The 12039-nt window shown below is 44.2% G+C and overlaps 1 protein-coding gene across 15 annotated transcripts in view; it reads left to right on the forward strand.

Moving 5' to 3' along the window:
• HERC3 (HECT and RLD domain containing E3 ubiquitin protein ligase 3) overlaps positions 1-12039 on the forward strand; it is a 140221-nt gene that overhangs the window by 1744 nt on the left and 126438 nt on the right. For 9 of the 15 annotated variants that reach the window (XR_004475272.2, XR_004475274.2, XM_033400341.2 and 6 more), the window contains exons 2-4: positions 794-856; positions 7037-7096; positions 11275-11540. Coding sequence is in view for 10 of the 15 variants with exons in the window: in XM_033400341.2 (XP_033256232.1) it covers positions 11315-11540 (226 nt within the window). In the remaining 5 variants the exon portion in view is untranslated. The remainder of the gene's footprint in view (positions 1-793; positions 857-7036; positions 7097-11274; positions 11541-12039) is intronic. The other 6 variants (XM_033400343.2, XM_049709011.1, XM_033400344.2 and 3 more) reach the window with 2 other exon arrangements.

The raw sequence follows: 12039 nt of genomic DNA on the forward strand, positions 1-12039 counted from the left end.
TGTGGTTGGAGCCATTGGTTAAAGCATTTCATTCCGAGTAACAGATTTAAATTTCTTAAGATTTGCATAATAATTTAAAACTTTAAAAAAATACATAATGAGAGTTGTACCACTACTGGAGATACAAGATAGTTTTGCTGCAGTCTCAGAAATAGAAGTAATAGTCCCCAAATTGAAAGGCAGCTTCTTACATAGAAATAAAATTATTATGCTAGTATCTTAGAGTCATGCAGTACTGTACTTTTCTTTTGAGAGACTTAAGGTGCCTGTTAGATAGTCCCATCTTGTTTTGCATGAAAGAGGATGCGGTGATGAGAAGGAAGGAAAGTCGAGAAAGACATCAAAACGGCTGTAGCAAAATAAGCTATAATGTGTGTGGTACATGGAAAAATGGAGGAAAAAAGTGAATTACTTTTCAAAAATGCATCTTTTTAAACCTAAACGGGAGGTTTTAAAATAACTTTATTTTTACATCTACTACAAACGCTAGGAATTTTTAAAGGTGCGTCTCTAAGTTCACTTTTAGCATCATGCTGTAACCAACTGAGCTGACTGTCCAGTTGACTCTAACTTCACGTTTAGAGGTGACATCTTCATAGTTGGTCAGTGGTTATCTTATTGGTGTTTAACTTAAACTCCAGTCCTGAGATACAATGTTGGGGGAATATTCAAGCTTGCATAATTTAAAGATATTCTTATTTTCAGAAGTTTGCTTTTCATTTTGTTTTCAATAACATGAAAGCACTTTGTAGCATTCTGTATTAATGTTAATTGTTTTTTCTTTAACTTGCAGATCTGCAGTGTGAGGTGGAACCATTCTGGCTTAAGTACAGATGCCAAGTGTGTGTGACCTGTGGTGAGTTACTTAATTTCTCTGAACCTCAGGTTCCTCATCTTGTACTTGGGAATAATATCTAACTCACAGAATAGATAAGAAGATTAAACAGGATAATCTACGTAAAGGACTCGGATTAGTATAGATGCCTAGAGAGGGACCTTAACAAATCCTTACTGATTTCTTTCACTGTGACGGAGTGAAGAGAACAAAGTGAGCCCAGGAAGTAGGAGACCTAGTTTCTGGTCTTGGATTCAACCAGTTACTTCTCAGAGGACCAAAGTTATCTTCAGCTGCCATTAAAATGAGGTTAGGAATGTCAATCTCTTGCCTGGAGGTTGGATCAAATGGATTTTTAAGGTCTCTTTAATAAGATGACCCCTTTGATGATATAACTCTGACCCCTTTAGACATTTACTACATTTAGAAACAGCACTTGCTGGTGTCAGGGGCGTGTGTTTCTGTGTGTGAGCCAGTAAGTGAACTAGACTCACTGTAAGTTCCGGTGAATGTGGAGGAAAGCCTGGCTAACTCTGCTGAGGTGGCCTCACGCATCCCTCCTGTCTCTGGCTTACACAGGTTGGTTGTAGCTGTAGTTGCCCACGAACATCGCCAGTGATTCAGCTAATGAGAGCTCACTTACTATGTGCAACATTCTTCTTTTAACATTTGTTTTTAAAATTGGAGAAGGAGTATAGCTTGGCTTTGTTTTATTTAAGTGGTGGTATAACATCATGTTTAAGAGCGTGGACTTTGGAGTCTGGGAGATGAGATTTGAATCCTGCCTTTGCCACTTAAACTAAGTAAGTGTCCACCACAGCTAGTACTTATTTACGTGCTCTTGGTCAAGTGACTTAACCTTGCTAAGTCTTGAGGTTACAGTAAAGGGCAAATTAAATAATCTATGTAAAGTTTTTAGCACAGATTCAGACACACGGTAGGCTTGCAGTAATAGTAACTATTACTTTTTCTTCATTCAACAAGTATCGGTTGAGCCCTCCCTTGTGCCAGACACTAGTCTAGTCTCTAGGGGTAGAGAAATGAACAAAGAGGCTCAGTCCTTCCCTCATGGAGCTTCCGTTCCTCGATGCTAGCATTGAGAAACACCATTATTTAATGACAGCTTGGATCGTAAAAGGCATTCTGCTTTCAGATCCGCTAAAGTGTGGTGAGGGGAGAGCACATTGAGAATGGAGGAAATACATTGTTGTTTTTTTGTTACTGCTTAGGGAATGTGTATCTAACGGAACCGGGCAAACAAAACTGTTAACAACTTTAGATGGTGGGAGATCTGGTTTTCTCAGATTCGGGTTCAGTTTTCTAGGCACTTACGAAGCACCTGCGGCGCTCCTTTGTTATGCTGGGGACGGGAGATACACAGATGAGTAAAACCTGGTTCCCTACATGGAGAAGCTCTCAGTCTGCTCATGGATGGGGAATTGGTGGGTGAGATGCAAGAAGCAGTGATCTTACCTCAATAGTACTTTTCGTTCTTTAAAAGACTGTGAAGTATCTGAAAGCATAAAACAGTATGTGTAATACATGTTCTCCAAACGACAATAAAAGGACAGAAGCGGAACATCAGCCGCGCTACTGAAGCACCCTTTGTGCTCCTTCCAGAAGGTCCCCTTCCTTGTCACATATACACAGGTCTCTCTCAGTCTTTGTATTGATCATTTTTTTTTTGCTTTTCTTTCATAGCTTTAGCACCACTAATGTTTTTATCTCCAAATACTTGTTCTACTTGTGTTTGGACTTTGTAAAGATGCATCGCGTTCTGAATTCTTCTGTGAGTTTTTCCCCTCCTCAACGCCATTATTCAGATTTAGCTGCACTGATGTTTGTGGATGGAAGTCATTGCTCTTCCACTGCTGTACAGCATTCTGTTTTATGTATGTGTTGCAGCTCATCCGTTTCCTTACAGATGGACGCTTGGGTTGTTTTTGTTCTGTATATTTCAGATAATCCTGAAATGAATGTTCTCGTGCATATACCTTGGGGTATATATTCCTGAGTTTCTTGCTGCATTGTACAGTAGGATAGCCACGAGCTATGTGTGACTACTGATATTAAAATAATTAAAATGAAATGAAATGAAAATGTCAGTTCCTCAGTCACATTAAGCACCTTTCAGGTGCCCAGGAGACACCTGTTGCTTGTGACCACCACACTGGACAGTACAGACATGGAACATTTCCATCACAGAGTTCTCAGTTTCCAGGTTTTACTCATCTCTGTATCTCCAGGGCTCAGCAGATCGAAGGAGCACTGTAGATACTTGATAAGCTGGACCGTGCTGGTCGTGTACCTAGGAATGGAATTACTGTGCCGTGGGGTATTTACAGCTTCATCTTCACTAGAACTCATGCCCACTTGTTTTCCAAAGTGGTTCTGCCAACTTACACTCCCACCAGCTGCGGGTCAGAGTCCTGGTTGCTCTATATCCTTGACTCGGCACCGCCAGACTTTTTAATTCTTGCCAGTCTGGTCAGGTGTCTTTTTCTGAAGGCAGACGGAGCCTTATGCAGACAATGGAAAGATCATTCTTCTAGTTGTACAAAGCCCAACACCAGGTAAGAAAGAAGACCCCACCTGTGCAGGGATCATCAGGGGAGGGGTAGGAATGTTTCCTGTGTTGGCTAAAAGGGTCAGAGGACCAAAGTCCAGCTGAAGGGAAAGAGAGAAACCAGCAAGGAGTGGATTCACACTGTTGAAAACTTCTCTCTGCCTTGTGTGCCGTTTCCGCCTGTGGTAGTAAACTTTGGGCAATAAAGTATGTCATGAGAATACATCTTCTTTGTTACTGGAGTTAATTCTGCATTGGAGTTTTGGCTCCAGATTTATTCAAAGCTTGGATTTGGGGAGTGCCTGCGCAGCACTGAAGCCTGGGACATTCTCTTTCCCTGCTGTTGGAAAAGACCCTCCCTTCCCCGTACACCATTTAGGTAAAGGCTTCTGAGCTTATGTGAAACAAAGCTTATCCCTATCGTAAATGAGATTAGAAGTCCTGCCTGAGTGTTAGTTAGGTTTTAGTGACTTTCAGAGAAATAAGAATCAGTTGTTAGGCTGATGTTTGCACAGTCTGATTAGTAAGACAAAGTTTAGGAATTGCAGCTTGTGTTTTAGCATTCAGCTCTCTAGGACTGATAAAAGGAGATTTATCTACCCCCCCCTCCCCGCTTGGCCTCCCCAGAATTGAAAAGGAAATACATACAAAACACTTTGTCCTTGCAACCTCGACTTTCCTACGTGTGAGTTATGCCAGCCAGGGTAGCGCCGCCTTGCCCTAGCGCACATCTGGCGGAACAGCAGACGCTAAGCACAGGAAGGAGGGAGTCACACCCCAGCCCGCTGGGGAGCTTCCCTGCGTGCTGAGGACCCAGAGCAGAGTCCTGCACCTAGAGCAGGTGCTGCAGCTGTGGACAGCGACCGGCCGCCTGCACTGAGTGCCGGGCCCCCGTGCTAAGCGCTCGTTACTCACATCCTGTCGCTGGTCCTCACAACAGCCCTGTTGCTCTTCTTGCCACTTTAGGGACAGGAACCAGGCTTCGAGTGTTTAAATATCTTCCCCAAGGTTTCACAGCTAGCACGTGGTCACTCTGGGGCTTGAACTTTGGTCCTTTTGACCCTTAAGCCCTGCTAACATTATCCTGTGTCTTTTACCAAAAATAGATGAGGAGAAGGGCTGGGAAAAGTACGAGATGTGATATGGAGGGAAGGAACGGAAGGTCCATCTTTCTTCTTTTTGTTTTGCGACGGGGAGATAAGAGGCAGGAAAGGGAGGGGCCGGACTGAAGTGGCCCAGGACAGCCAAGGTGGCGGGTGCGGGTGCTGAGCCGGTGTGTCGTCCTGTATTCTCCTGTAGCACCTTTTATAATTGTGTGTTTTGAAGGGAAGTGAAAGATTCTACTCCTCTAGAAGCAAGGGAGAGATGGTGAGTGAGGAAAAATGGGTGAGAGGACCCAGGAGATCCAGATGCCCAGTGATGAAGAACATTGCCAGAGACAGACCTTAAAATTCACGGACACCAGCAGCTCCTAGGTTCGGGGGTTCCACCAGAGTGTACTTGAAGTGAAAGCTGAATTAATATCTGACTTCTCTTCAATGCACTGAACTTCTCTCCTGAAAGCTAGACGCTTTGGGTGCCTCCTCCTCTACTTTTGGCAGGGCGCCGTGAGGAGCTAGACCATATCTCCAATTAGGGTTAATAATTCTTTGATAGGAATACATCTTCTCTGTGGTTGCTATTTAGTGACCTCTGAATAAATAGTTTTTTTTTTTTTAACACCTTTATTGGAGTATAATTGCTTTACAATGGTATGTTAGTTTCTGCTTTATAACAAAGTGAATCAGTTATACATATACATATGTTCCCATATCTCTTCCCTCTTGCATCTCCCTCCCTCCCACCCTCCCTATCCCACCCCTCTAGGTGGTCACAAAGCACTGAGCTGATCTCCCTGTGCTATGCGGCTGCTTCCCACTAGCTATCTATTTTACTGTTTGGTAGTGCATATAAGTCCATGCCACTCTCTTACTTCGTCCCAGCTTACCCTTCTCCCTCCCCGTGTTCTCAAGTCCGTTCTCTATGTCTGCGTCTTTTGAATAAGTAGTTTTCATTTGACTACTTGAAGATTGCATGACTGTAATTCATGTGGGCAGGATTTTAACAATAGCCCTATTTATCTCTTTTCATAAATGGTTTCTACTAGTCAGTCAGGGATGAGGCCGTACCTCAGGCTGCTTACCCAGGCTTGCAGTTGGCCAGAGCATCAGAGTTCAGCTGACGCTCAAGGACTGAATCATGTTAAACAGACTTATAAGAAACTGATAGATCCAGGATGCCAAATTAACAACGAGAAGTAGAAATGCCAAGAAGGCTGGGATGCTGGACAGCTGGGCACAGTATTCTTTCCCCGTAGTAGTATCTGCCTTGGAAACCAAGTTACTTAAGATTGCGTATTAATCATGGAATCCAAGCAGTGCAAGTGGCTGGGTAAACGTAATGATGAATGTTATGAAGTCTGATCTCCCCGTCTCCATTATTGGGCAGTAATTACTTAGCAGATCAGATAGTCAGCTTGACTGGTTATGGTACCCTTTCTCTCTGGACAGAGCTGGAGGTATTGGGAAGTTCTGACTGGCTGTCCCTTTTCTAGACTCCTTACTGTGTAGCACACTAGTCAAGAGCACATTCTCTGGGCTTAAATCCTAGCTCTGCCACTGCCTCGTTGTGTGATTCAGTCAAGTCACTCCAACACTTTCTGTCTCACTTTCTTTTTCTTCATTCTCTTTTTTTTTTGTCTTCACTTTCTTCATCTACAAATTTGAGTTGATAAGAGCCGTACCTACCTCGTAGAAAATTAAATGATTTAGTATCTGTGAACCACGTAGAAAAGTGCACTCAGTATAAGCTCAAATGAAGTCTTACCTGCTGTTGTTATCAATAGTGTAATGTTAATATTATCAGGTAGGAGTTTTTTTTAAATTTCGAGTGACAAATCCAATTCAGACATTCCTTCTTAAGCAGACAAAGAAGGGACTTCTTAGACTGCATAGAGGTGATTCTTATTTTTCGTGGTAGTTAAGTTCTATGAAGTTGCTGAGAACACCACATTAATAAAGACTGAGCCATTGCTCCTGGGGAAACACAGGGTTAGTTAGGTTCCTGCTAAGAGCCTCTGGTCAACAGATGAATACGTAACCTTGTTTCGTATATGTTTAAGTGTGTTTCTGGGGGGAAATCTCCTGGTGGTCCAGTGGTTAGGACTCTGTGCTTTCACTGCCCGGGTTCGATCCGTGGTCAGGGAACTAAGATCCTACGAGCCTTATGGTGGAGCCAAAGGAAAAAAAAAAATCTAGAAAAAAGTGTGTTTCTTTTTAGACACCTTATTTGATGCCTATTTCTTACAAATGATTAACTCTATACAGTATTTCTTTATCATAAAACACTAGTCAGGAAGAGTTTTTTTTTAACATTTTCCTGACCCTGGGTAACGTGACAGCAAGTTTCTTTGGCTTTCAGCCTCACAGCAGTGCTGTCTACTACACGCTACAATCAGGCATCATTTCATGAATCTCCAGATATTCAGTGGCTTTTCTATCTCTTCTGTAGCTTCATTATGCACTATAGATGTTACTTTAGCACTTTCCAGAGCGGCCACATGTACTGATCCGTGAATTTCCTCTTTTTTGCATTAGCATTGAACTCACAGCCAACCGCACTGGAACTCACGCATGAACGCAGCTAATCTATCACAGGTACTTTCTCTGTGCGGCATATCACAGCCCTCGTGTCCTTAGGAACACTAGACAGTGCTTCAGCCCTATGCTTGGGGGGCATTTTAAACAGCAAAATCACCAACAGAACAATATAAAAGTATGAGAACTGTGGCACCAAGTAGAGTCAAAAAGATCACTTGCTTACAGCGTGAGAGTTGAGACAAGAGGGTAGAGCATCATCCTGTTTGACTTCAGCTGGGAACGTGCACAGAGAGTGGCTCAAATTTTTCACCTCTCTGCACATGTCTGGGAATGACTGCAAAAAGGCTCCGAGTGTTGACTTTGAGGTTACAAGTAAATATCGGTGAGTAGGCAATTCACAAGTATGGAATTCATGAGTAATGAAACACAACTGTACTCAGGAAGAGTGAAGGTCAGGGTGCTGGCCCTAGGCAAGAGGAGATCCAAGGCTCAGTCAGCATCAGTGGGACTCTCTCTGTCTCCTGTCTTTGAACCTTTCTGGCTGGTAGCTTCCCAATGTCCTACAGGTATCCTCTGTGTGACAGGGAAGGGAGCTTCCAGCAGCTACAGTTACCTTCAGAGGCAAGAGGCAGTCTTCCATCAGAGCTCCATGGGACTTAATGGGGGAGGACTCTGGCCCAGTTGGGAGTGTGAACCTCTCCCTGCACCAATCCCAGTGGCTTAGGGGTGGCCTTCTCTGACTGGCTTGGCCAGGGTCACGCTCACCTTTGTGCAGGAGGGCGTAGGGTTTGTTACCAGATAAAGAGGGACTTGAGGAGAGAGATTAGACAAAAGGGCAGTCCTTAACACCTTTGAGGAATTTATTTTAAACTAACCTTCATTCTTCAGAAAGGTCATACCACATTGGGTTGCAGCTTTCTCTTACATTAAGTGCATTTCAGTCGTGGCCCTTTTTAATTGATGAATGTGTTCCATTGTATTTTATTGATGAGTAGTGTCCATGTTGATGGACATTTGGGTTGTTGCCATTTTTGTTTAGTACGAATAAAGCTGGTGTCAGCATTGTTTATAGACCTTTGCGTATGTAAACATACAATCAGAGCTTCTTTTATTTTTTTTAAAAGAAATACTTTGTCCTATCTAAAGTGAGGCTTTGATTGTGTCCCAAAGGCCTTTTTTTTTTTTTTAAAATAAATTATTTATTTTTGGCTGCATTGGGTCTTCGTTGCTGCGCACGGGCTTTCTCTAGTTGCGGCGAGTGGGGGCTACTCTTCGTTGCGGTGCAAGGGCTCCTCATTGCAGTGGCTTCTCTTGTTGTGGAGCACGGGTTCTAGGCGCATTGGCTTCAGTAGTTGTGGCATGTGGGCTCAGTAGTTGTGGCTCGCGGGCTCTAGAGCACAGGCTCAGTAGTTGTGGCTCGCGGGCTCTAGAGCGCAGGCTCAGTAGTTGTGGCTCGCGGGCTCTAGAGCACAGGCTCAGTAGTTGTGGCTCGTGGGCTCAGTAGTTGTGGCTCGCGAGCTCTAGAGCACAGGCTCAGTAGTTGTGGCTCGTGGGCTCGGTAGTTGTGGCTCGCGGGCTCTAGAGCGCAGGCTCAGTAGTTGTGGCTCGTGGGCTCAGTAGTTGTGGCTCGCGGGCTCTAGAGCGCAGGCTCAGTAGTTGTGGCGCACGGGCTTAGTTGCTCCGCAGCATGTGGGATCTTCCCGGACCAGGGCTCGAACCCGTGTCCCCTGCATTGGCAGGCGGATTCTTAACCACTGTGCCACCAGGGAAGTCCAGCTCTTAATGCCATATTTTTAGACACATTGTATTTGTCTGGTTAAGAGGATGGCTTAATGCCTCAGCTGCCTAATCTCATCCTTTATCTCTTAATTCTGACTACTTTCACTCTCTGAGGGCACCTTTATTTTCAAGTTTCTAAGACCTCTTGTGTTGTATACTGACTACATCACTCCATACGTTTCTTTGGTGTGTGCTCTTGCTCTAGTAGGTGATGTATAGATCTGCTTGGGTGGCCGTGTAGCCCAGTGGATAAGAGCATGCACATTGGCTTCAGGCCTAGACTCGTAGCCTGGTTGTGTGCCTTCCAGCTCTGTGACCTTGAGCATGCTTCTTAATCTCTCTGAGCCTTGCTTTATCTGAAAATGAGGCTAACAATAGTGCTTAGGGTACAGAGTTGTTAGGATGAAATGAGACAATGATACAAAATGCTTATTAGTACAGTGACTGCGGTATAGTAAGCACTATGGTGTTTATGTAATTATTGGTAGGAGAGATAAGACAAACTCATGAAACATTAAAAATGAAGAAAGTAATTAGTACAAATACAGCAGCTGAGCAAATTGGGGAAATTAAATTATGACTAGACTGTGATCTTGCTGCTCTTTTTAAATGTCTGTTGTTCCCCGCCCCCCCCGCCCCCCCGCCCCCCATCCCTAGTTTGCATCTTATCTCTCCTCCCTTCCTTCCCATGATTGCATTTAACTCAGAATAACATTTTTTTTCATGTTCTTTATTGGAGTATAAATGCTTTACAATGTTGTGTCAGTTTCTGCTGTACAACAAAGTGAATCAGCTATACATATACATGTATCCCCATATACCCTCCCTCTTCCATCTCCCTCCCACCCTCTCTATCCCACCCCTCTAGGTGGTCACAAAGCACTGAGCTGATCTCCCTGTTCTATGCAGCTGCTTCCCACTAGCTATCTATTTTACATTTGGTAGTGTGTATATGTCCATGCCACTCTCTCACTTTGTCCCAGCTTACCCTTCCCACCCTGTGCCCTCAAGTCCGGTCTCTACATCTGTGTTTTTATTCCTGCCCCGCCATTAGGTTCATCGGTACTGCTTTTTAAAATTCCATATGTGTGCATTAACATATGGTATTTGTTGTTCTCTTTCTGACTTCACTCTGTGTGACAGATTCTAGGTCCATCCACCTCATTACAAATAACTCAGTTTTGTTCCTTTTTATGGCTGAGTAATATTCCATTGTATATATGTGCCACATCTTCTTTATGCATTCATCTGTCGATGGACACTTAGGTTGCTTCCATGTCCTGGCTATTGTAAATAGAGCTGCAGTGAACATTGTGGTACATGACTCTTTTTGAATTATGGTTTTCTCAGGGTATATGCCCAGTAGTGGGATTGCTGGGTCATATGGTAGTTCTAGTTTTAGTTGTTGTTTGTATGAAAAGGAAGCATGAATTTTTAAATGGTGGTGAAACTTTGGGGTAGTCAGCTGTCATCAATCAGCCACAGGTTGACTGAGCACCTGCTAAATCAGAGAGGTATGTGTCGTGCTGTGGTCTCTGCCTGAGGCCATTAGAATTTGGCTGAGATGTTAAGTTATAAGAGACAGAGGGAGTTTCCAGTCAAGGCCGTATAGTAGATGTGTCAGAGAGATGCAGGCTGACTGGGGCTGGCATGGTCCCCAGAGGCTCTCAGGTAGGAACTGAAGCTTGACCCAGATCCTGAAGGATGTGTAAGAGGGAATGGCAGAGAAGATAGCTTTTGTTTTCCGTTTCTAATTTTTGTTTTGAGTAGTGAATTACTACTATGCAAGTTAACAATTGGCTACCTAAAGGAGTGAGTTAGTTCACAATTCGTTAGTTTAAAAAAACCCCAAACCAGAAAACTCAAAGGAAAGGTGCAACAAGAGGGGACAAGCTGAAGTCATGAGGGTAGTTTCAAAACAGGTACTGACATCATGGTTTGCAGACATTGTTTCAGCAAGGCTCCTGGACTCAGTTCTTCATCAGTGATCTGGAAGCCACATTCTGTCTGTGTTCACTGTTCCTTTACACAAAATTTATTTAGACGTTTTTTTTTTGCGGTACGCGGGCCTCTCACTGTCGCGGCCTCTCCCGTTGCGGAGCACAGGCTCCGGACGCGCAGGCTCAGCGGCCATGGCTCACGGGCCCAGCCGCTCCGCGGCATGTGGGATCTTCGCGGACCGGGGCACGAACCCGTGTCCCCTGCGTCGGCAGGCGGACTCTCAACCACTGCGCCACCAGGGAAGCCCTCTTTAGACATTTTTTAAAACTCTTACTAAAACAAAAAAATAGCATTATTATTATAACTACCTTCAGCAATATTAATATGTTTTATTTTGAGATGCAAAGTATCTGAAGAATATTAAGGGGGGGCTTCTTAAAAATTGATTACGTTTATTCCTTAAAGTGATTTTTTTTTTCTGATTCCCCCGCACCTTTTTTTTTTTTCTTACAAAGCTCTCTTCTAGGCTACATGACTCCCTGAAGGACAAGAACGATGTTATGTTGGGGATATTGGTCTCTGGGCCAACCTGGGATGAGCACTAACCTGCAAGGGATTGTGGCCGAGCCACAGGTGTGTGGATTTGTGTCCGACAGAAGCGTCAAGGAAGTGGCCTGCGGAGGAAGCCACTCCGTGTTCCTGCTGGAGGATGGGGAAGTTTACACGTGCGGTTTGAACACCAAGGGGCAGCTGGGCCACGAGAGGGAAGGAAACAAGCCAGGTGAGTGCACCTAGGCAGCCTCGATGACGGGCGAGGCTGGCCGAAGGTTTCCTCACCAAGTGTTGACCTTTCAGGGAGGCTCTCCTTTTGGTGAGAAATTGTGACTGTGTAGTATTTTTCACGCTAGCATGTGCCGTTTTCTTTGTCACTTGCTGTCTCTCTTGTTCAGTCCAAATCACATCAAGAGGCCAGAGCTTCATGGAAAAACAGCCTTGCTGGGTTTTGTCTAGAGAATTTTATTCTTTTGTGTTCTTTTAGGAAAGTCAGTTTGGCATTAGGGTGAGCTTTTTTTTTCTTTTTCCCCCTGTGCCTGCCTCCCTCTTTTCTCATAGTTATTCTCTCCCATAGCATGTATCAGTATTAACTTGTAATCATTAATTTTTATGTTGACCCTTGGATAAAGGGCTGCAGGGCTGGTCTTAAGGCTAAATTGTGAAGTACGTGAAGCACGATTTGTGGGCTCCTGGCCCATTCTTTGCCTCCTGGTTCCCTCATGAGA

The sequence above is a fragment of the Orcinus orca genome, chromosome 4 (genome assembly GCF_937001465.1).
Source record: "Orcinus orca chromosome 4, mOrcOrc1.1, whole genome shotgun sequence".
NCBI lineage: Eukaryota > Metazoa > Chordata > Mammalia > Artiodactyla > Delphinidae > Orcinus > Orcinus orca.